The sequence below is a fragment of the Toxotes jaculatrix genome, chromosome 3, assembly GCF_017976425.1.
Source record: "Toxotes jaculatrix isolate fToxJac2 chromosome 3, fToxJac2.pri, whole genome shotgun sequence".
In the NCBI taxonomy this organism is placed as follows: domain Eukaryota; kingdom Metazoa; phylum Chordata; class Actinopteri; family Toxotidae; genus Toxotes; species Toxotes jaculatrix.
Window position 1 is genome coordinate 27572958 of NC_054396.1, and position 22210 is coordinate 27595167.

The window sequence follows — 22210 nt, forward strand, 5'->3', positions numbered from 1 at the left end:
TGTTCTAGTTTAACAGCCTGCCATCAATGGTATTTCCTTATATAAGCAGTCAGATGGTGTCAGTCTGTAAATAATACAGTAGGTCAAACTTACAAACTTGGTGAATAAAATGTTATTATCAAAGAGAGAGATGGCCAAAACTATAAAGTAGTACACAAGTGCTAATGGATCAGAACTATCCCTCAAGAGTACAAGAGTTGTGATGCACAATTCTCATTTTTACCTGTCGAGATTAGGACGTCCACTTCATCATAAAACGTATCTGTCCACACAACCGCATGACGAGAAACAATCCAGAGTCAACATAATTTTTTTTTTATTTTCCATTGCCACTCTTGACAGTTTTAACATCAATCCATCATTTACAAGCAGTTGAACTCTGCACTTCAGGCTGTAACCGTTAAGAGCCGCGACTACCACTTCGACTTCACCCTGATCGCTTTACACCCAGCACCAGAAGAACCTGATTCGCTACAGTGAAAGATGAAAAACATTGTGTGGGGGGGTGGGCGAAACACACGTTTTGGCCCTTCAAGTCAAATTAAATAATCACAATAAAGGAAGAAAATGAGGCAACAGAAAGAATAAGACTTTTTTTTTATAAATCAGGCAAAGACAGGATGTGCTTTGGTGGTTCCTTTGGCAGCGGTGCTTGTCTGTACTCTACCGATCAACCTGGATAAGTAGTGAACACAGCCCATAATACCAAGCACTTCATGAGCGTCTCCAGACTTCTCACACAGTTCAAGTACAGTTTTCAATTAAGTGCTAACACGGGGTTAACGTGAATACACAATGGAATAAGGCCACTGAACACTAAGCAATTTGCCTTGATTTGTCAAGATATGGAAGAGAAACTTTTTCTTCTTGCGCCACAACGAGACGGAGAAAAGAGCTCAGATAGGAAAGAAGCAGGGTTCATTTTATTCCATGAACGGAGAGGGAATGACATAAACAAGAGGAATTCTCTCTAACAGCCACAGTAGCACTTGATGGTGTTTCAGAAGAGTACTGATGAGAAAGCGAGGAGAGACGGCCAAGGACCGAAGGTATCAGTGTACGTTGATGTGGCCAAGAAAAATAAGAAGGCGATGAGACAATTTAACGGGTTTTCAGTTGGAATACAGGACTGGCCTTTGCTTTGAATTGTATTCACTCTTTTTTTTTTTTTTTTTTTTGTTTGCACCCTCCAGTTCCTTACAAACTCTGAAATAAAACCCCTGAATTGAAACTTTGGGTCGATGAAATTTTATGTGGCAGCAATTTTGGCTGCAAAGTCCCGTTTCAACCAGAAGTGAGTGATTCGACCAGCGGATTATGTTGGATCTCGGCTTAGTGAAGCAGAACAAGGCGTTTTCAAACTTCAGCCATGCCAGATCACTTGGATCTGCACACTATGCAACTTGTGAAACAACATTTTTTAAGCATTTGATATGGAAGGCTATTTAAGAGGGAAAAACAAAACCAAATGTCTCTCTGTATCCCTGAAAAGTTGATATTTGGCCAAAACCAATATGGCGCCCAGAGTGCAACCTAGCCAGACTTTCTCAGTGCTCCCACCAACCAAAACACCAACACCCTTATAGCCACACCTCCTCCTCCTCCTTCGCATCCTCTTCCTCAGCCTGGTAAGGGGGCTCAGTAGCGATAGTGGTCCGGTTTGAAGGGCCCCTCGGCGGGCAGACCCAGGTACTTGGCCTGCTTGTCTGTCAGCTTGGTCAGCTTCACCCCGAGTTTATCCAGGTGGGCAGCTGCCACCTGCTCATCCAACTGATGAGACGAAGAAACGAGAGACAGAAAAGATCCTGTTAGATGAAACTTGACCGGTTTTCCAGATTCGTTATTTTAAAAACTACCGAACGCTGGAACAAAGAAGTGTTTGGCGCTTCTGCTTGAAGTCGCGCAAACATTTTAGGCCTTTTCTAAATTATTTTCTATTCCTGTCCAAGGTCAATTTAATATTGTGCATGAGATGTACTACATAAAATAAACTGTCTCATTATGTGGGTTCTGACCTTCTTGGGCAAGAAGTAGACTCCCAGGGGGTATTTGGCGGTGTTCGTCCACAACTCGATCTGAGCCAGCACCTACAGGACAGAACAGTTGATGACACTCATACAGAAACAGTTTTTTAATGAAACATTTTAATGACCAATGTACCAGTGCTAAATGTAAGGAATGTTAATTTAATCTGTCTAAATTTTACTGCATGCGACACTTCTCTGGCTCACACAAACTCGCCGTACCTGATTGGTGAAGGAGTTGCTCATGACGAAGGATGGGTGTCCCATGGCACAGCCCAGGTTGACCAGTCTGCCCTCGGCCAGGACAATGATGTGATTACCACTCTTCATACGATAGCGATCAACCTGAGGAGGAGGAGGAGGAGGAGGAAGTGAAGGATTACTGCTGCTGTGACACTTAAAACACAGAACCGAGTCAGATTGATGCGGCACAGGCAAACGAAAGTTAAGTGAGAATACAGAATAAAAAATTTTAAAAAAGAACAAATCCCAAGTTTCTTCAGTATAAAAGCAAAGTTTCGTTTTTCCTACCTGAGGCTTGATGTTGACCTTCTCTGCAGCGTTTTTATTGAGCCAGCTCATGTCGATCTCACAGTCAAAGTGTCCAATGTTACAAACGATGGCATCATCCTTCATGTTCTCAAAGTGGCTGAAGGTTAAAAAAAAAAAAAAACATTCAACTTTTTTATATAAGTATTCAATAATACTTAGAGTAATTCAAACATACTGAAGTGAAAGCAGAAACTTACTGTCCCAGGATGATGTCCTCACAGCCGGTGGTGGTGACAAAGATGTTTCCCTCCTTACAAGCCTCGTCCATAGTGGTAACCTCATAACCTACGACGCAACAGAAAGAATAACAGGGGTTAATATTGTGGTTAATACTGTTTGATGACTTAACAACAGAATGGCTCAGATAACCATGATTTCTCAGAACAGAGATTTTACTGGAAACCATATTTTACTCCCTTTGTGCTCATTTACTTCTGCAGATGCTACTGAAACTTCAGTCAACTTCAGTATGGTACAACTTTGTCGGCTCTGAAGCTCAGTCTCGAGGGCAGATTTGAATCCTAAATCCACAGTCAACAGGCTATCTGAACATCTTCACCTACCCTCCATGGCGGCCTGCAGGGCATTGATGGGGTCGATCTCGGTGACGATGACACGAGCTCCGAAACCACGCAGGGCCTGGACGCAGCCTTTGCCCACGTCACCGTACCCCGCCACCACGGCAACTTTACCGGCGATCATCACATCAGTGGCGCGCTTGATACCATCGATCAGACTCTCCCTGCAGCCGTACAGGTTGTCAAACTTACTCTGCAGGAGGAAGAGACAGAAAAACGTGATGTCCACAATATACAACAGGATGTCAAGTCGAGAAAAGTGGAGAGACAGATGAGCTCTATGTGTTGGCCTGGTGACAGACCCCAAGATTTTTCTGTGAATTCACACTACAGGATGCAGCTGAAGAGGGTTAAACGGTCGAGGCTGGTTACCTTTGTTACAGAGTCGTTGACGTTGATGGCGGGGATCTTCAGCTCGCCCTTCTTCATCATCTTGTACAGGTTGTGGACACCTGTAGTGGTCTCCTCCGACACTCCACGGATACCTGAAAATACAATGTACATATTTCAACCAGTCACAAAAAAATACACTGAAACACAAAGGAAGAAATGACAGCTCTTCAAATCATGCATCTTTAACACTGATCATAAAGCAAGACACAAAAAACCATGACAATGCACACTCAGTGACTGAGCTCTCAGTGGTTACTCAGACAGTCATGTTACAGAGTGATTTAAGCGCTGGCTTTTTGCATGTAAATACAGCTACACTTAGTGTGTATATCTGTTGGTGGTGAGAATCACTCCGAGTCCTCTGTGGGTTGCAGAGTCTCAGTGCAGACCACCACCAGTCTCTCTCTGCCACCTTATGACACAGCTGCAACACTGACAGTTGGGCTGCAACGCCTCAAGGGGCATAAAAATCAAGAATATTACTGCATTAACATATTATTGCTTTAATGTGTGTGTATAATATGATCAACATCCAGGGAGAAATAGCTTTATTTATTCAATTTGGAACTGATATCAGCATTTTTCCCCTTGATGGAAACATAAATGACTGATAAGTCAGCCAAGCATTAATGTCATCAGTGAGATCTTAAACTGATTTTTAAATCCAATTTAAACAAGAGAACAGAAAGGAAAACAAACAACTATCTCATCATAAAAGAGTGTGTGTGTGTGTCAACAACAACAAACTGACCTGCCAGCAGCTTGGGGTACTTCTGGTGGACCAGGTTGGTCAGGTCTCCTCCGTCATCCAGGATCATGTTGAGGGGCTGGCCATCTTTGAAGTACAGAGTCTGTTCGATGCACCACACGTACTCCTCATCTGTCTCACCTTTCCAGGCATACACTACAGAAAGAAAGAAAGAAAGAAAGAAAGAAAGAAAGAAAGAAAGAAAGAAAGAAAGAAAGAAAGAAAGAAAGAAGGCACACTCATTATCTTTCCTTCTGAGAGCCAGGTGAGAATATTCCCATCCTCTCTCTCTCAGTAGAGGGAAACTCTGAGTCCTCAGTGTGATGCAGAGTCTCAGTACAGAAGAGAAATAGAAGCATTTTCAGATTTTAGCCCAGCTCTATACAAGTTGCTGAATGGGAAGTATTTTTTTTTGCTGAGACGATAAGAAAGTCATAATACACAGAGGTGGCGTGCGTTACCTGGAATGCCAGCCTTGGCGATAGCGGCAGCAGCGTGATCCTGAGTGGAGAAGATGTTACAGCTCGACCACTGAACCTGAGGGAGGCAGGAAGAGACGGAGTCAGGAGGAGGAGAAGGAGAAGAAAGCCACACAGAGCTCTGACTCTCATGACTAAAGATAATCATAGCCAGGTTTTGCATTATCATAGTTTGAGTTGCACCTGATTTCTTTGACAGGTATGATGTTTGGCTAGGTAATTTAACAACTTCACAGCTACACTTAGTGTGTTTAACTGTTGGTGGTGAGAATCACTCCGAGTCCTCTGTGGGTTGCAGAGTCTCAGTGCAGACCACCACCAGTCTCTCTCTGCCACCTTATGACACAGCTGCAACACAGACAGTTGGGCTGCAACGCCTCAAGGGGCATATGATCATCTGATGTACAGTAATATGAATAATAATCAGCAATTCATTTGGATTTTTTACCAAAACATATCTTAACAGTCTTTTTGTCCTGCTAGAAATCGAATTTACTGCCACAGTTTCGCCAGAGTTATGTAGCTACAGTGATCGTGCTTGGATCATTTAGTTTATCCATCATTAAGGGAAAAGAAAAGAAAGTCAGGATAAGTGTTTACTGTACCTGATCTAAGTGAATCTGTATATTGTGAATACTGTCAGTCAGCACACACACACTGCTGCTGTCTAATGCTAGAAACACTGAGCTTTAAAGATACCAAACAGCAGCTGCATGTAAAAGGGAGTTTTACAGGAACGAGTTTCCTTACAAGAATCTAGGTACTATCAATTTAAAGCAAAGAGCCACTTAAATACTGATTATTTAAAATGGACATTTTAGAATATAAAGACAAGAACCACCAACTGTGGTAGTATGGAAGGTAGATTTGCAGAGTATCACCCAGGCTGAGAGAGCAGGTTATTTATTCTCTGCTGGTTCTCAGGCTGCAGGTCCCTGCAGGACCAGACCGGTCCTGGTCAGACAGATAAAACCAACACGATAACAGAACACAGTGGCCTTGAGACACACGGAGGGACAGAGAAAATCCCAAACTCACTGAGACAGTTTGTCCTGATAAGGGGATCGATAAACTTGCCCTATTTCAATTACTACTGGTTAAATGCACTTCTGCAAGGGCACAGCTGACGGAAGTTACACTGCACAGCTCCTGGTAAGAAGCAGTAATCACACAGTAGGTTAAAATAAGGTGCACCGAGTCGTCAGTAACCCACGGCCAAACTGCTCTGATCAGAGGTTGTTTTACAAATACATGCATTCATGTCACAACAATTTCCAACAAACAGAATCTACTGTCTTATACTTTAGACAAACTGAATAACTAAGCCAAACATCTTTGGTCTCCTAGAAATTTTTGACTGGACTGGACAATGTACAACCAAAAGACTAAACCTCAGAGGAAACAAAGTCCCCTCTCACCGTTGTAAAAGAGAAATTATGATGAGACTCTGAATTAAAATAGAAAGAATTATGTTCTGTCCTCATCCACAACGTCTGCACTGCTCATCCTCCTTTGCTTATAAGAATTATTAAATGAATAAATTATTAAATGTTACCTCTGCACCGAGGGCAGTGAGGGTCTCGATGAGCACGGCCGTCTGCAGGGTCATGTGGAGGCAGCCGGCGATGCGGGCACCCTTCAGAGGCTTGGACTGACCGTACAACTCCCTCATCTTCATCAGACCAGGCATCTCATTCTCTGCAATGTCAATGGCCTTACGCCCCCATTCGGCCAGGCTGATGTCAGCTACGAGAGAAAGACACAGCAGGAAGTTGAAACACGTGTTTAAAAAAGTGTGAATATTACAGTTAATTCATTCTCACTGAAAAGTCACCTGAAGTTTTCTATTCACAATAAACTGTTGTAGTTGCTGCTGCTGTGAATGTGCAGTTTTTAAGCTTCACTGGAGAGTGGAGAGAACGTAATAGGGAAATGAGTGACTTTGATTTAATACTTAATAAAAGCATCAAAGGGTAAAGCTACAGGATTATGCATGGACAGCACACACTGCAAAACCTTGGTTTGTTCTTGTTTTCACCTCCTTCCCCTCCCTCCTTCAGCAGCACTGTGTCCTCGTTATGCTTTGCACAATGCGTGTTTTTCCCCAAACCACAGTGCAGATCTTTTCTCTCTGTGAAGGTAAAAACCTCCCCACAAACGTGGACACTGTTTCAAAGCACAGAGGCACCAACACAGCAAAACACTCACTTTTAGAGCTGCATGATGCAACGTTGTGGGAAAAAAAGGGAAACCTCTGTTATTACAGTTTGTAAAAAGTGAAAACAAAAAGGTTGTCAGGCAAGGCTGCAGGGTACAGACTAGCCTGATAATCATCAGCTGGACCCACAACGAGAGCAAAGAGCCACCGCTCTGAATCTCCATGAGCTCCTCTAAATCATACAGTACATTATCTGAAATTCACTATGCATCAGAGCTGGAATACAGGGCCTGGCTTTTCAATTAGATCGTGCGATATTGTAGTGATCTGCAGACTGTCCATGTTTCTACATGGATTAAACCCAATCATCTCACTGCTAACCAGCTTCCTAGGGGAGGCTGACATAAGGAAAAGCATCTGATACAGCATGGATATTATCCATGCTGTACATATGACTACTGGTACCGTTTCAACTTCCGAAACCACAGACTTCTACACTTTAAGTTGGAAATGATCATGATACAAAAGGAAGCATTGCGATTTAACTGTAAGCACCACATTGCTGCAGGTAAACCTCAGGGTGCAGGATGACATCCAAAGTACAACCCACCCTCCACCACTACAGAGGCTGCAACCTGTTCAAACACACCTCAGCCGGCCTGGCTGCAACAAACCAGCATTGGGCTGCATGATCGGCCACAAACAGGATTAGGAACACAATTTCACACTGAAGTCAAAGCAGTGACTAAAATTGGGCCGTAATTACCTCATTGTTTGGTCTATATCCGGTCACAAAATATGCTCATCACAGTTTCCAGGACCTGATGTTCAATGTATTGTTTTGTCTGACAACCAGTCCCAAGATATTTCATTAACCATTACATATTACCAAAGAGGCAGAAACTATTCACATTTAGCAGCTGGAACCAACAAATGTTTGCCATATTTCCTTGAAAAATAAAAATAGCTTCTGATTAATTTTCCGTCACTCAACTAAGTGATCAACTAGTATAAGATGTCGGAAAATGCTAGAAGAAAATCCACATCAAAAGTTCTCAGAGCTGCCAGTTAACTCTCTGTTGATTGTTTCAGCTATAAAAGAACGACATACTGCAGCACTACTGACAACAGCGAAATGCATTCTAATATAATGCTGTACTAAACCTATAGCATCAGAACTGTGGGAGAAAATTTAGATTTCAAATACTCAGATAAAACACAATAATATGTCTATGGGAGACAAAATGCTGCACTGATTGACTGCTTGTATTGAATGAGTGCATCAATAATCAAGTCAGGACTTGACAGACAGTCACTGCATTTAACTCTTGACACTTGGTTGCATATAGCCAGTGGAGAATGTGTGGACTTTGCCCCGGAGCAATCTGTTAGCACGACATTGTGAAACATCTTCTGCTTCTAAACCAGCTGCTTAACACGAACACGTACAGACCAGCAGTCACAGCAGGCAAACAAGTGTCACGTTTGGCAGACAACGTGTTACTACTGTACAACTGTAACTGTCAGTCCAGTGAATAATACCCAACATCCCATATTTTTTTATGTGTTTTCTGACGTTCAACTGAATGCAATTTGTTTTACAAGTGCATTTTTAATTTCTCAATGTAAAGCTGTAACAGCACCTGTTCCATGTGATTTCTTTTCTATATTTGTTTTTTATTCGTTTGTTTTCTGGAGCCAAACAAACACACGTTAAGCAATTTTTTTTTCTAAAACTTCAATATAACATGTAATTAAAGACATTTAGCTCTTAAAACTGCTGAACACGAACACCACGTGTAGTCCCAGCATTACTACGGTATGTAAGTTACATATGGTGCAGCTCAGCCTGTCTGCTCCTGTCACTCACGCAGAAACTGGCGGCGAGGCGCGACGCATCATGGGAACTGTAGTTTGCAAACACAGACCCGAAACTGGGAGCGTGACGCCAACGAACTACAACACCCAGAGGCTGTTGACCTCATTTCTGTTCACAGCGAAGCCCATGCTCGGCGCTAGTACGACTGTTACAAGTCGATTCATTCTCAGATTTGAATCAAAGTCTGCAAACTGCAGTTGTCTAAACGTGGAACTTTACAGGTTACTGGCTAAAATGGCTGTAACTAACAACAAACACGGTCAACATCGTGCTAGCTTAATGACAATAACAACATATCACAATTTACCACATGCTAGCATGTTAGCAACAACTCAGCAAGGAGAGAGCTAACGTAATAAACCCTGGAAATATTAACCAATCAGTCTATAACATTAGTTTTGATGCGCGGTGAAAGCTTCTCCGGCTGCAGGAAGAGCCGTTACCGCACACGCATGTTACTATAAACTTAACAGCATGCTAGCTAGCAAACCGCAATCCAACTTCACGGAGCCAGTCTCATAAGCACAGTTAACACGATTACACCGAGACACTGACCGACTTTGAAGGGAAGTTTCTCAGACATGGTTGTTTTCTGGTGTTTAGCTCCGGACAGGTTGAACACTGCAGCAGCCTGGCCGACGGACAGAGGCAGAGAGGGAGGGACAGAAACATGACGACTCGGTTTTTATCGCCGGAGCCGATTTCACACGACAAACCCGGACCTACTCTGGATTTCTATTGGCTACAGCAAGTCACGCCTCGGACATGAGTGATTTGATTGGATAAGGATTGGTTTGGACCGGCCAATCAATGATAGAGGATTTGGAACAAGTTTTGTCTGGACTTAGTTGGTGTTTTCCCATTTGGCAAATAAGTAACTGAAACTACTTCTACTACTGTTTTATAACACCGACTGCTGGGCTTGAACAACATATTGGTAGATTACATAAGCACTTACAACACGTTTTATTCCGCACATATACTATGTATTCTTAACTTGTAATTACATGACTGTTGCACTACAGGTATTTCCTCTCTGAGCTGAACTACATTGTTAAACGAACAGGAGAAAGTGTATGCATGTTATTGTACTGCATAACACGTATAACGTAAGATATCTGCGTTAGCTAAATGCAGGGATGAATTATCAACAGCTGTGGTGTAGCACAAAAATCTAGGTCCCATACACATGAAGCCTTAGTGCAGTCTCCTTTCCCTTTTAATACATCCACTGTGACCTGTACAAATCAATAAGCAAACACATGCATCTCTACTGTTATGATAATCAGAAATTAAATGTTTGTAACACACTATAGATACCTGCTCAGGCAGCTAATTTAGCTGCTCTTTGCTTGGGCAAGGGCAGAATTGAAAGGTTGTTAGATCCAGGTTAGAGGATGGCATCACCTGTCAGACACATCAGTAAATTTGTCAACACAAGCCCAGGGGCAAAATTGTTGCTGTTGCTACACAGATTAGTGATGGGTAAAAGAAATGCATAGCCAGCCTCAGTAACCTGTCAGATACCCGTTTGTGGCGGTTGTGACTACAGAATTTATTTATTTTGACAATATTCAGTAACTTTACATTTGAAAAAGTTGAATGCAAAGAAAAGCCCATCACAGAACACTAAAGCCCTTCACTGAACGTCAAAGTAATGCGGTTAGTGTATTTAAATAAGTATTGTGACTAATATTTGAGCTGAGATATTCCATTTTGTGAATATTTTAGAAGTAAACACTTTACTGTTGATAGTAATATATTTACTGTACCTTTTACTCAAATGTATAAATGCAGGACTTACATTTTGAATTGTTTGTGAATTTGTGTCTTCTTGTGAGTAAGGGATCTTAGCACTTTATCTACCACAGACACACAGACACACAAAAAATATCATCAAAAAATATCAGAGATTATGCTTCATACCATTCACATGTTAAATAATTCTTTTTCTGAATAACCTAAAATATGCTGAAAATGACACTGTATGTCTGGGAAATGTGGTGACTATAACATAAGCCTAAAAATACAGGGAGTGAAAGACAGCCTCGTGTTGAAGAAGCTAAGCTCAGCCCACTTGTAGAAATACTATACTACAGCTAATTTAAGAGCATGTTTAAAGTGGCATTGGTCAGGACCACAGGGCCACAGCAGGCTGTCACCTCAACAGTCTCAAGTCTAGTGGGTTTGAGTCTAAATTCTAGTTAAACAGTCTCAGAAGGAGGAGAACTCAGGTGTATATAGTGAACACCTGTACATAACATTCCACTGTCACAAAACACAACACTTTTTTTTTTTTTTTCAGATTTTTCAGTTTTGGTCCATGTGAACACAGTATAAAAGGAATTTCTTTAAATTAAAAAGTCTTTGTGTTTTCATAAGTATAATAAGGGAGCAATGAATTAATATCTACAACAGGTATGTCGCAAAGAAAACAAAACATTAATTCATAATTTACATACAAAATAAATATAGTATCACTATTGAACAGCACATATAATACATTTAGACCTTCAGTATGTTTACAGTGAGCATCACCTTTGCCCACCATAAAACATAAAAAAAAAAAAAAAAAAAAACAAGTAATTGGGTCAAAGCTCAGAACGGCAGCATTATTCAACAGAGTGAGAGTGAGGAGCAGTTAACTGTAAGCATGCAAAGGATTTTTGGTATTAGAGGTCACGACTGTTCAGCTGCATAATCCTACCTCTCATTAAAGTTTTCAAAGGGTGGAATTTGAAATATCTGAATGCATTATGTAGCAGTTTTGAGTAACAATCAGATCATGAACTGTTCTCATGATTCCTTTGAGCTCTGTCTGCACAGTCTGTGTGTGATGAATGTGTTAATAAAGATTTATACAGAAGCAGTCCTTCTGCACATTACTTTAAGTTATGAGACATTTTTAGTCTGCCCTGCAGACACAGCACATTTAAGTTTGACCCACAGATTTTATGTCACTGTGAGGGCCCCTGCAAAAGCTTCAGCTTGAGTTTCTTGGAAGTAGTTCAGGGTGGATTTTGAAGTATGCTTTGAATCAGTGCCCTGTTATAGAAGCCAGCCTCTTTTCAGTTTTACTTTCTTGACTGACTGTTGGAGATTTGCATTCAGAATTTCCTGATATTTAGTGGAATCCATTCTTCCCTCTTTCTGTGCAGTGTTTCCTGTGACGCTGGCAGCCAGACAACCCAAAAGCAGAATATTTCCACATGCAACAGTTCAGAGGGATGTTCCTTTCATCAGATGCTGCTCCTTTTATTCTCCATGTATACTTGAGCTATGAGGTCAAAGAGCTCAATTCTAACTACATCTGTCCACAGCACTCGTTTCCAAAACACCTCTGATTGATCCAGATGTTTCTTTGCGTATTTCAGACACTGCCTTTTGTGATGAGGTTGCAGGTAAGGTTTCCTTCTGATGACTCTTCCATGTAGACTCTGTGCATCACCACTCCAGTGTCAGCTAAACCTTCCTGCAGGGGCCTTGCTTTGCCTTTCTGCCCAGCAGACATGAAGTTTTATCGGAGAGTTGTCTTGGTCTTCAAGATTCTGTCTTGACCTCCTCAGATGTCCTTAAGCGCCATCTTTTTCAGACAGTGGAAATTTAAAGCTATTTTGCATACTTGTCATAGCCTCCTCTCCATTGTGGCATCGCTTAGCTTCATTTTCAGATTCTCAGTCAGTTTCTTGGAGGAGCCCATGGTTGTTGAGAGTTACCACAAGATTTGAAGAGTCAGAAACAAGAAGCTTGAATACCGGAGTGCACTCCCATCTATACAGAACCAAGAACCAGATGTTGCTAGCTCGAGAGACGCATGAAATTCCCCTTGTATTTACAGATGCAACAGTGCTAATGCTTGCATTGAACCCCAACTTTATTAAGATAAACTGTATACAACCCCACACTGACAACAGTCACAAAGCAACATGGCTGCCACACGGAAAATCTCCTGTGTCCAACCCTTCGTACAGCTCTGAGCAGAACTGGCTACTGGTCACACTATTTCTGTACAGCCAGATAGAACATGAGTGATATCTGAGGTAAAACAAAAAAAAAAATAAAAAAGAAAGAAAGAAAAACAAAACTCCATTGGCATATCTAAGTTTCTTTTCAACAGTCTGTCTTTAAATATAAGGACTGGGGTCGACCCCTCACATGTAACACGATTTTTGCATTACAAAAATGAGCCAACATTTTAAACAGCTAGTGTTTTAATTCATTTCTATATGTCATGTCCAAACCAACAATCTGATTCTGGATTGACCCCAATCCATCCGTGCATAAACGTGTCTGCTGACAAGAGGAAGGAAGTATCGCTACAGCACAAGTAGGGCAGTGAGCAGAAGTTGGACTTGCTCATATCTTAATTTTGTCATGTAGACCAACCGCTTCTCATGTTCAAATTTGCACTACCGGTGAGTCAAGAGCAAAAAAAAAAATCCAGTCTCAATTTGACTAAATATTCACAAGAGGTCACTGTGTCAAAAGGCTGAAAAAACATCACACACACACTCACACACGTCCTTTCCTCAGAGTACGTCACTGTTAAACCACAGACAGACAAGGCGCTGGAGGCGTCGGGTACCTGGCAATTTCACATTTAATGTGCAAGACACCTTTAATGTGCCCCCTTACAGAGCAGATTTCAGTTGACATCTGAGCAGCTTCAGACAGGGAAATAATCATATTTCTACTGATCCATTCGATTTTGTATTTAGATAATGTCAGCCAACTAACAATCAGTCTTTTTAACAGACTGATTCACCCACACAGATAGGCAGACAGGTAAAATTTCTCCTTTGTATTTTAGTGTGGGGGCAGAAACAGACATCTCTAATCCTAGTGGCTGGATACCACTAGAGGTAAGTGAGATTTTCCTTCTTATTTTGGTGACTCATCACCATCCAAACCCACATCTGGGCTCTGTTTTTCATCGATTTAGTATTACACTTTCATAAAATTGGAGAGCTCATAAAAATGGTAGTAGAAGCAGTAGAGGCCAAGATATCCTGACCTTTTGTTAACATTTCTCTAAAGAAAAGAGGAACCGCCTCTCATATCTGAAAGTGACTTCACAGAGAGGAACAGCTTTATTGGGTCAGGTTTTTTTTTAATCATCCTGCAGTTCAGCAGATTTGAGTTTGGTGTTGCAGCTCTGACGGACCTAAGTTTACAAAAATCAAGCTAACTCCATCCACATCTAAAGAAAGTTTTTATTGTTCTGTAGTGCAGTAGTTCCTGACTTTCCAAGGGGTCTAAAAGAATATCTCAGGGATCACAAGACAATTTTAAAGGGATAATAAACGAACACTTAACATTAGCTTTTTCCAAATCACCTTATTTTTTTCTTCTTTTTTTTGTGAAATAGTGGATACCTTTGCCTCTTAAGAACCCAGAAGGCCTTCTGATGAGTGAACAAGAAATTTCGGTGGGAGATATGGCTGACAGCGCTCGAACCCTGGATCCTCCCATGTTTTGTCTTAACTGCACAGCTCCACTGCTGTAACATGTCCTTGTTTTGTTGTTTGACAGTGACATTTCAATGAGAAAGTCCGCTTTTATAATTTATCTTTCGTTGAGATTTAGCAGACATAGTGCGGAAGAAGGGCTGTCGCCACCATCTTAAAAGAGCAGAGATATGACAATGCAGGAAGCAGAAAAATGGCTGAGTCGTGTTTGTCTTTGTGTTTTTGCTTTTCTTCCCCACACATCTGTTGATTCTTCACATTCCTCCCAGAAACAAGCCTTGTCCTGTTCCCCCACACACCCGTCCCTAGAAGTATGCACTTGCACGCTCCTGCTCTAAGTGCTCATTCATGTGCTCTTTTCCTTAAAAAGAGGACTTCGATTAACATAACCACAGGCTGTTAGGGCATGACATTTGCTTTCCATAACCTGTGCCCTTTAGAAACAGAGGAAAGTGCAGCTGGAGCAAAGAGATTCTAACTGTAACATTAATCAAAAGAGAAAAGCCTGGGTTTACTTCAGTTCGAGTCAGCAAACATGCACAAGTGCATACTTTAGGGCTGGGGTATGGTTAGATATTGGGATGTCAACTTTTAGACAGAGCAGCATGCCAGCAGCCAGCTCAGCAGCCCAGAGTCTCTGTCTCTCGCCCAGATGTCTGGGACCAGTCTGGTAGCAGAGAGACAGACGGGAGAGGGGCACTAGCTAGCTAGCAGGGCGAGCTAGCTTAGTTAGCTGCCCAGGCCTCGAGGTCCGCCATGTCGTCTTCGTCTTCTTCCTCCTTCTTCTTGGCTAAAAACAAACAAAAACAAATCATGTAATTAAATTTCTCTTGGGGATTTTAGTGGCATGGATGGACGGCTACTGAATGTTGTTCATGAGTGAAATGAACTGAACTGAATGAATCTTATTGAAGTGTTGTGTAATACCCGGTCTAGATGGTAGTGACGTAGACGGTACGCTGGGCAGAGGGACGTCTTCTGTTCCCTCGATCTCCAGAAGATTTTTGTCCAGCTCTTCCTGTTCCAGCTCCTCCAGCTCAGCCATAAGCTCATCCTGAACACACACAGCAAAGTAGAATCTGTTTTCTAAAACAAGCTGAAAAAAATGCTGGAAGTGCATTAATCTGCTTTTTCTCCAACAGCCACTGGATGCCGATTCCAAAAAACAGACACAGAGAACTGAAGTGAATGGGAAACCCCCGACTTCAGTCTCAAAATTCATTTACAAATAAAATCTCTGTCTTGTTATGTAAGGATCTCAACATCTGTAAAAATGTGCTTGATAGAAAGCTTATTCAGCCTATCATACTCAGCTGTGGCTGTGGCTCCGCCCCCGTGGATTTTCTAGCTCTGACACGTGGCTTCCAGTGGCAAAGCCCCAACTCCAGGCTTCACAAAGTTTCTATGGGCGCTAACACTATGTTTTTCTCTATTCTCACCTCATCATAGTCTTCTCCAAATCCGACTGGTCTGGAAATGACATCTGAGATTTCCTGAGCCACTTCCTGCTGTTCTGTGATATCCGCCATCAAATCGTCTACTTTGTCTATGTCCCTGCAAAGCAGAAGGACACAGAGAAAGAGCAACAACATGTAAATGTATGCACATCTTACAAACCTCACAATATAAAGCACAATGTGCCATTTAGATCCTTTGGCAACCTGTGAAAGGAAAGCAAGGAATGACAAAAACAGACAGAAGGTGATAATAAACGGGATGAGACAAGGGACGATTTTAAATAAATCTGACCAGCCACTTGTTTCTAAGTGTTTCTCTTACATGTTTTCATGTGCAGCTTTCATTGCCTTGGCAGCAAAGCCCATGTTCTTGAGGACTTCTGTGTTGGTGTTGGCGTTCTCTAGCGCCTCCCTCTGGAACTCAATGGTGGACAATGTCCCGTCAATCTGAGCCAGCTGCTTCTCATAACGCTTTTTTCTCTTCAAGGCTTGTAGAGCCGCTGGACAGAAGGAGAAAGGGCGAGGCAACGTTAGTTAAGAGCACAGCTACTACTCCTAATCAATCTCACCAGCGGTTGTCAAGCATGACAGGCAGGAATGCCGATGTAGCACAGTAAAAGAAAAGACGTCTTAATTTGAAAAACCAAGTGTGTTTTGTCATACATAGGATATGTTCATATTTTTGTAAGTAAATATATATTTTTTTTAATTTCTGCTAATGTTTTCAGTATAAAACAAACCATCAGGACTTAATGGGGTATTTTCAGACAATGAATGCATAACTGAAGCCCAATAACAGGGGCTAATTCTGCTTTCTTGGAGATATGGTGCTTCTGAAACACTTCTAGTGGACAATGAATTGACTGAGACAATACTGGATAGATAATGAACCTCACAGACCAGAAAATGAAGAAATCTCCAGTGGACTCTGGCATTATGTGACAAAGCAGCAGTAGCATCTTGCTTTACGATGAGCTGCAGTGACCTGTTTGAACATTGGATAACAGTGTTTGTCCTAATGAAGCAGAACTCCGTTAATCTGACAAAATCCTGTCTGAGCCAAATCTCTGCCCGCTGATGCAATATGCTTTGATCGGGCAGTTTTGGGTTTGTCCCTTATTTTTCTCTTGAGAAAAACTTTTATCTTATCAAGCTAACATTTGTCTCAACTCGTCCAAACTCTCTGGGATGGAGAGATGTTTGGAAATTCAGGGGTAACTGCTAGATTGGCTGGGAGGCTGAAAATGTTCACCACTGGGAGGACACCTTCGGCTGGTTTACTGTGTCCTCATGCTCCGTGCCACAGCGTGCCAACAGTGTGTTTGTTTTTTAAATACACAGAAACACTAGTTACTACTAACCAAGACAAAGGGAATTCCCCCTTGGTGCTGACATGGGAGCAAATGACCTAAGCCTGCTGAGTCACTGGGGGGTTGTGTACAGTACATGTGTCTGGATAACAGTTTCATCTGAGAGTCAAGACAAGAAGACGATAAAGAAGAGAGACATGCTTAGATTTTTTTAGAGATCAAAATGAAAGGTAGACGAGATTAGGATTTGGTTTTAGCATTAACATACTTTCTACTTGCTGTCACAGCAACAGGTAAGTCCAATGTCTCCTGAGCTACAGCAAAGATAGTGTGTCTGTGTGTACCTGTGGAAAGTCCAGGTGAAGCCTGCTGTTATTTAATTCAGATACTTTAAAACAGAAAATGTACCAGACAGCCAGACAGTACATTTAAAATTACCGTTTCTTATCTTTTACAAACACACAGAGCTATAAGAAATTACCTTTGCTGCCACTTTCCCTATCCAAGGGAGTTTTTCTAACAAACGTCTTCCTGTTATTAGTTGTTTTTAATCCCTGTTTCCTGTTTATATGGATGCTATTTCAGTTTGTGCCATGTGAACACAAAGACTGATTCATTATATGGTATAATACTGACACTGGCAAGAATACGGATGGGAAACTTTTTAGCAATGCCAGCTGTGTGGCTCTAAGGATGGCAGTGTTGATCTGCAATATTAGCAAGCAACAGATGGGATTGTCATGAATTTTCAGTACGCACATTTAAATCTCTAACAAGATGAATTATAACCACTCGGGTCATCCCTTATACTTTTATCTAGCTTCACTAAAAAGTGAAGTCTGAAGCCTGAAATGTAACATGCAGCTGTGGATGACCTTGATAAAAATGGTTTTAGTACATACCTGGGCTTTATCCCACACACACACAAGCATTTATCAATCTGCTGTATGTGGTTGGTCTGGTCCGCCGGGAGCCACACAGCAGCTGACAGTTTCAGTTTCATCAGATTATTTCATGGCCTGGCTCTATTCCTGGACTGATAACATCATTACCCAACATCACACAAATGATGATCAGATTATTAGGATTGCAGAGCTGCATTCAGCCCGCCTCCTTTGAATTTCACAAAATTACTTTGACTCTGTGACCCTTTGTTTTTCCTGCTGTCCTGCTCTTTTTTTCGAGTGACCACTTGACGGCCTCAGAGGCCTTACACAGCAGTTGTGGTCTCGATGTGTAAAGCACAATTTGCATGTACAGCATGTTTTGTGTGTTTACTGCTTCCATGAACTCTACGTAAAGGAAAAGATACAGAGTCTGTGTTAGAGCTGGAGGCATCATGACCACTGTTACTGACACTCTGGAGAAATTAATCCAGTAATATAACGTAATGTATCTGTTGTATTTTTAACAAGAGAAATCAAATCTGCTAACAGGCTGTGGCCTCAGCCCTCTGTAGTTCAGAGGAAAAGCCCAAGTGGAAAATACTAAACAAAGCCAAATTGCCTTGTTAAAATACCTGATGTCAAACAGCAGGAGAGAGGTTACATAAGTACAAGACCTAAAACCTAAGCGAGCCATAATGCAGCCGCAGTTACCATGGTAGGTTTGGTACGTTTGCTGCAAGGAATTTATGGATTGCGTGCATTATTATCATTCATCCCCCGGCTAGAAGGCGGCTAAGTGACAGAATGAACTATGTTGAAAATCAGGTTTGAGGGTTGCAAACTGGTAAACTGTGTAATGTAAATGAGTTCACAGCGCTGGTGGTCTGAGCGTTAGCGCTGTGCCGTTTCTCCTAGAGACGATTTGTGGTTGCAGCACAGATTTCTCGGCGACCGCAGCCGGCAAACCGGCTGTATGAGTTTAGAAAGTACGGTAGCATACATTTGTGCAATGATTGTGACCAAAAACATCAAGGTAAACTGTAACGTCGCAATATTTTTCAAACTCCCCTGAATTCTACTACCATTAGAGATGAACAACAGAATAAATACTTCAGGCCTCGTTTACCTTGGTTTTTATCCAACCTAACAAACAGTGAACTCCATGATGTAATTCTGTTGGACTCTGCAAGAGCATTAACATAAAACATACTTTATCAGGAGATGGCTGGTTGTTGGGGGTTTCGGGCAGCTAACTGGGAACGACTTCACTGTAGCATCATGTCTGGCCCTTTGCACTAAGCAAATATAACAGATGAGATAATTGGTCTTGCTCCCCTCTGCTGGCCGGGTGCGCATAATGTTGAGGCATCCAGTTTCCTCTTTGTCAGTCATGAAAAATACCTACTGGTCATGCTTCAGAGGTTTGATGCCCTGTCCACAGAAGCTAAAACTGGACAGGGGGGGACAGAGGTCCAGCTGTGGGTGCTCAGCCTCTCTTTATCTTTATCATTATCAGAATTCTGCTGGCATTGATATGCAATCGCAATATGCAAAATGTGTCAGCAGAAATGGAAACGTCTCAGTTCAAGGGAAACAATGCAGCCAAATGAGCTCCGGACGTATCTGACCAATCCCACAGCACAGCAAAGCACCTGCATTAACAAACAATTATTTCCATGACATATGTCACAACTGTTTCTATGACATTCGACATGTGCATGTGCAGAATAGAGAATGAAGGTAATCATGGTGATTTTTGCTCTCAACGTGTCAACAGCTTCTTTTATTATCAAGACCTGGCCACAGTGTTGTTCAATCTAATAAGTTCATGCACACATTCCAGGTAAAATACGTAGTAGCACATACCAGGTAGCATTGTGATAAGTCTTTAGTTTTTCTCTCAAGCACTGACACAGAGGAAATTACTGCTGCCATGATCATTTTCCAGAGTCCTGAATCCTGCCTCAAGCATTTTAATTGTTGTGAAGGGTCTGGTGCCTGACAGGCATTCAGCTGGACTTGCTGCTTCATATCAGATGGTCTGAATAGTGCTGTGAATGAGGACATCAACAATGTGCCTACACAGTGTCAAGCCAGTGTCACAGCCTTCAAAGAAAACATCTAAACTTGATCAGACATAAACCTGATCTTAATCTGACACTGATTGTGATCACTCACAAATCTGTATGTAGTCCTGGCCTCTCCCTCTAACAAGTATTTCCTAAACAGAAGATGAGCTGACCTGACGTCACTTTTAACACTTTTAACATTTAAAAGAAATAATTTCTTTAAAATCTAACTCACAGGTTACTCCGCAAATAATAATCAATTATAGCCCCAGTCTATACTTCTGTCTGAGTGTCTAAAGTTGAAAGCATGACAAGTACATTAGCTAAAGAACTACAAACATTTACTGTGAAATGGACAATCTAAGAAAAAAAAACCACACTGACCCCATTTTGAAAGTTATTCACAGGATCCCCCAGAGACTCGAAACTCTGTGGATCAAATAAGTTTCCAATTGCTGCGTGAAAAAAAAACACGTTTTTTGTTTTTCAAGCTGTGACTTCCTTATGAGAGGAGCCAGAAATGACGTGCTTGACTTGATCTTTGTGTATGAAAATATTTAACAATAGTCAATTAATCAATAAGATGATCAACACAGCGTTAATTGGTCACTAAGCTTTTCAGGTCTGAGAAATCACTACATTTCCTTGTCTTGACTTTAGAGTAAACTGAAAATCTTTGGGTTTTGAACTGGTCAAAATAAGCTTAAGGAAATGTTAGCTTTTCCTGTTTCCTATTCAAACGTGACTAATTAATATCTGGTCCACAAGTAATCAGAGCAATGCTACAGGATGGGATTTTTTTCCCCTAAAACAAGACACAGAAACCTCGTACAGCTAATTTAACTACCTAAACAATATTTATCACGGGTGTGAATGAAATTTAAGACTTTTCAATAACTTCAAAGACCTTTTCGAGGAAAACGAATTCAGTGTTTTGAAAGACTTTTCGAGACCCTCACATGCCGTGTAATAATTATCATGTATGGAACAAGCACTGCTGTCCTTAAAAGACATTTAAAAATGGAGTCAGACTTGTGTTCAGGTAAGCAGCCTGTCAGCTGCTAAGTTCCCTGTTCGCTCTCTGTTGATAGCCTGGGGGCTAACTAACCAACCAACCAACCAACAAACTCACTACACTTAGTTTCCTTAAACCGTGCGGTGTGGGAGCTTTCCCTCACCTCGTTTGTTTTTCGTGCCGTTCTTCTTCGCCGTTAACAGCTCCTGGTCGATTTTCTTCTCTAAAAAATCCTGTTTTTTGGCCAACATCTCCTCGGTCTCTCTGAGCCGCTGGATAGCCTCCTGGGGTGTCGGCGCTTTCCCACCCTTACCCCCGCTGCCGAACAACTTCCCAAATAATGACATTTTGTCGGTAATCGTAAACAATGACGACTGGATTCACTGTACACAAACCGCCGGCACTTCGCGACACCGAGCAGGTAATCGTTAATTTGCTCTGCCGTCCTTTTCGTCAACTACCGTCGCCGAGCTGGAGAGCAACCGCCGCCGCCGCCGCTGCTGTTGTTTTTGTCTCTTCTTCCGCTTTTCCACACAGGCCTCGTGATGTCATTACGTCAGCGCTTTTTACGTGACTCATGCGCGTGGAAAAAAAAAAGTTTCAGGGGATTTCACAAATGAGCAAACAGCGAGTTCATATAATATATTCTTAATTTTTTTTAGTTATTATTAGAAATTGAAAGTGATTTTTAATTTCATTATGATACATTGCCAGTGATTTTCAAAGAAAATACAATAAATCCCTGCGATAATTTCCCATGACTCGACCAACTGTCTACAGCCCAAAGCTATTCAGTTTACTAACGTATGACTGAGGAAAGCAGCCAACCGTCATATATTAGAAACTGGAATCAGCAAATGTTTGGCATTTATTTTTATTTTTTTTTAATGATTAAGGCAATTCTGCAAGTGACCAATGAAAGGCAAGGACAGAGATTATACAATGATAAGCCCAGTTTTTTTGTTTTCTTTTTTACTTTTTAGTAATTTAGTTACCAGTATCTCAACATGGGTTTGTAAGTGTGAACAAAAGGGAATCATGTCCAAGAAATATGCTTACAACTCTGTTATTATAATGAAGTCAAGCTTCCACTGTCTAGCTACCAGTGCATACTTTGTGTGTTAGTAAACGACCAGTCCGTTTCAAGTGTGTGTTCCTGCTTTGTATTTTAATCTACATTCAATACTGAGTCA

The 22210-nt window shown here is 41.5% G+C and overlaps 2 protein-coding genes and 2 non-coding genes across 4 annotated transcripts; all 4 read right to left on the reverse strand.

Moving 5' to 3' along the window:
- Nucleotides 1-299: 299 nt before the first annotated feature.
- ahcy (adenosylhomocysteinase) lies at nucleotides 300-9489 on the reverse strand. Its single transcript, XM_041034202.1, has 11 exons — nucleotides 9367-9489; nucleotides 6330-6520; nucleotides 4757-4832; nucleotides 4299-4451; nucleotides 3527-3639; nucleotides 3140-3347; nucleotides 2774-2861; nucleotides 2556-2673; nucleotides 2247-2369; nucleotides 2016-2087; nucleotides 300-1770 (listed from the first exon to the last, which is right to left on the reverse strand). Exons 1-11 carry the CDS (start codon nucleotides 9392-9394, stop codon nucleotides 1639-1641), a joined length of 1302 nt encoding a protein of 433 aa, XP_040890136.1. The 5' UTR covers nucleotides 9395-9489; the 3' UTR covers nucleotides 300-1638.
- On the reverse strand, nucleotides 3878-4013 carry LOC121179961. The gene has a single exon (XR_005893906.1). It is a non-coding gene; the product is annotated as a small nucleolar RNA SNORA17 (small nucleolar RNA).
- On the reverse strand, nucleotides 5029-5164 carry LOC121179960. Its single transcript, XR_005893905.1, has one exon. It is a non-coding gene; the product is annotated as a small nucleolar RNA SNORA17 (small nucleolar RNA).
- Nucleotides 9490-12667: 3178 nt separating the features above from the next.
- On the reverse strand, nucleotides 12668-21540 carry chmp4ba (charged multivesicular body protein 4Ba). Its single transcript, XM_041033689.1, has 5 exons — nucleotides 21181-21540; nucleotides 16059-16236; nucleotides 15719-15833; nucleotides 15207-15333; nucleotides 12668-15069 (listed from the first exon to the last, which is right to left on the reverse strand). Exons 1-5 carry the CDS (start codon nucleotides 21362-21364, stop codon nucleotides 15005-15007), a joined length of 669 nt encoding a protein of 222 aa, XP_040889623.1. The 5' UTR covers nucleotides 21365-21540; the 3' UTR covers nucleotides 12668-15004.
- Between the last annotated feature and the right edge of the window lie 670 nt (nucleotides 21541-22210).

Coding starts and splice junctions, on each gene's coding strand:
- ahcy (XM_041034202.1), bottom strand. CDS start 9,394: ATGTCTGAGAAACTTCCCTTCAAAGTCG. Junction 2,674..2,773: donor GAGGACATCATCCTGGGACA/GTAAGTTTCTGC, acceptor TTTAACCTTCAG/CCACTTTGAGAACATGAAGG. Junction 2,370..2,555: donor AGGTCAACATCAAGCCTCAG/GTAGGAAAAACG, acceptor CCTCCTCCTCAG/GTTGATCGCTATCGTATGAA.
- chmp4ba (XM_041033689.1), bottom strand. CDS start 21,364: ATGTCATTATTTGGGAAGTTGTTCGGCAGCGGGGGTAAGGGTGGGAAA. Junction 15,834..16,058: donor AAAGCTGCACATGAAAACAT/GTAAGAGAAACA, acceptor TCTGCTTTGCAG/GGACATAGACAAAGTAGACG. Junction 15,334..15,718: donor TTGGAGAAGACTATGATGAG/GTGAGAATAGAG, acceptor GTGTGTGTTCAG/GATGAGCTTATGGCTGAGCT.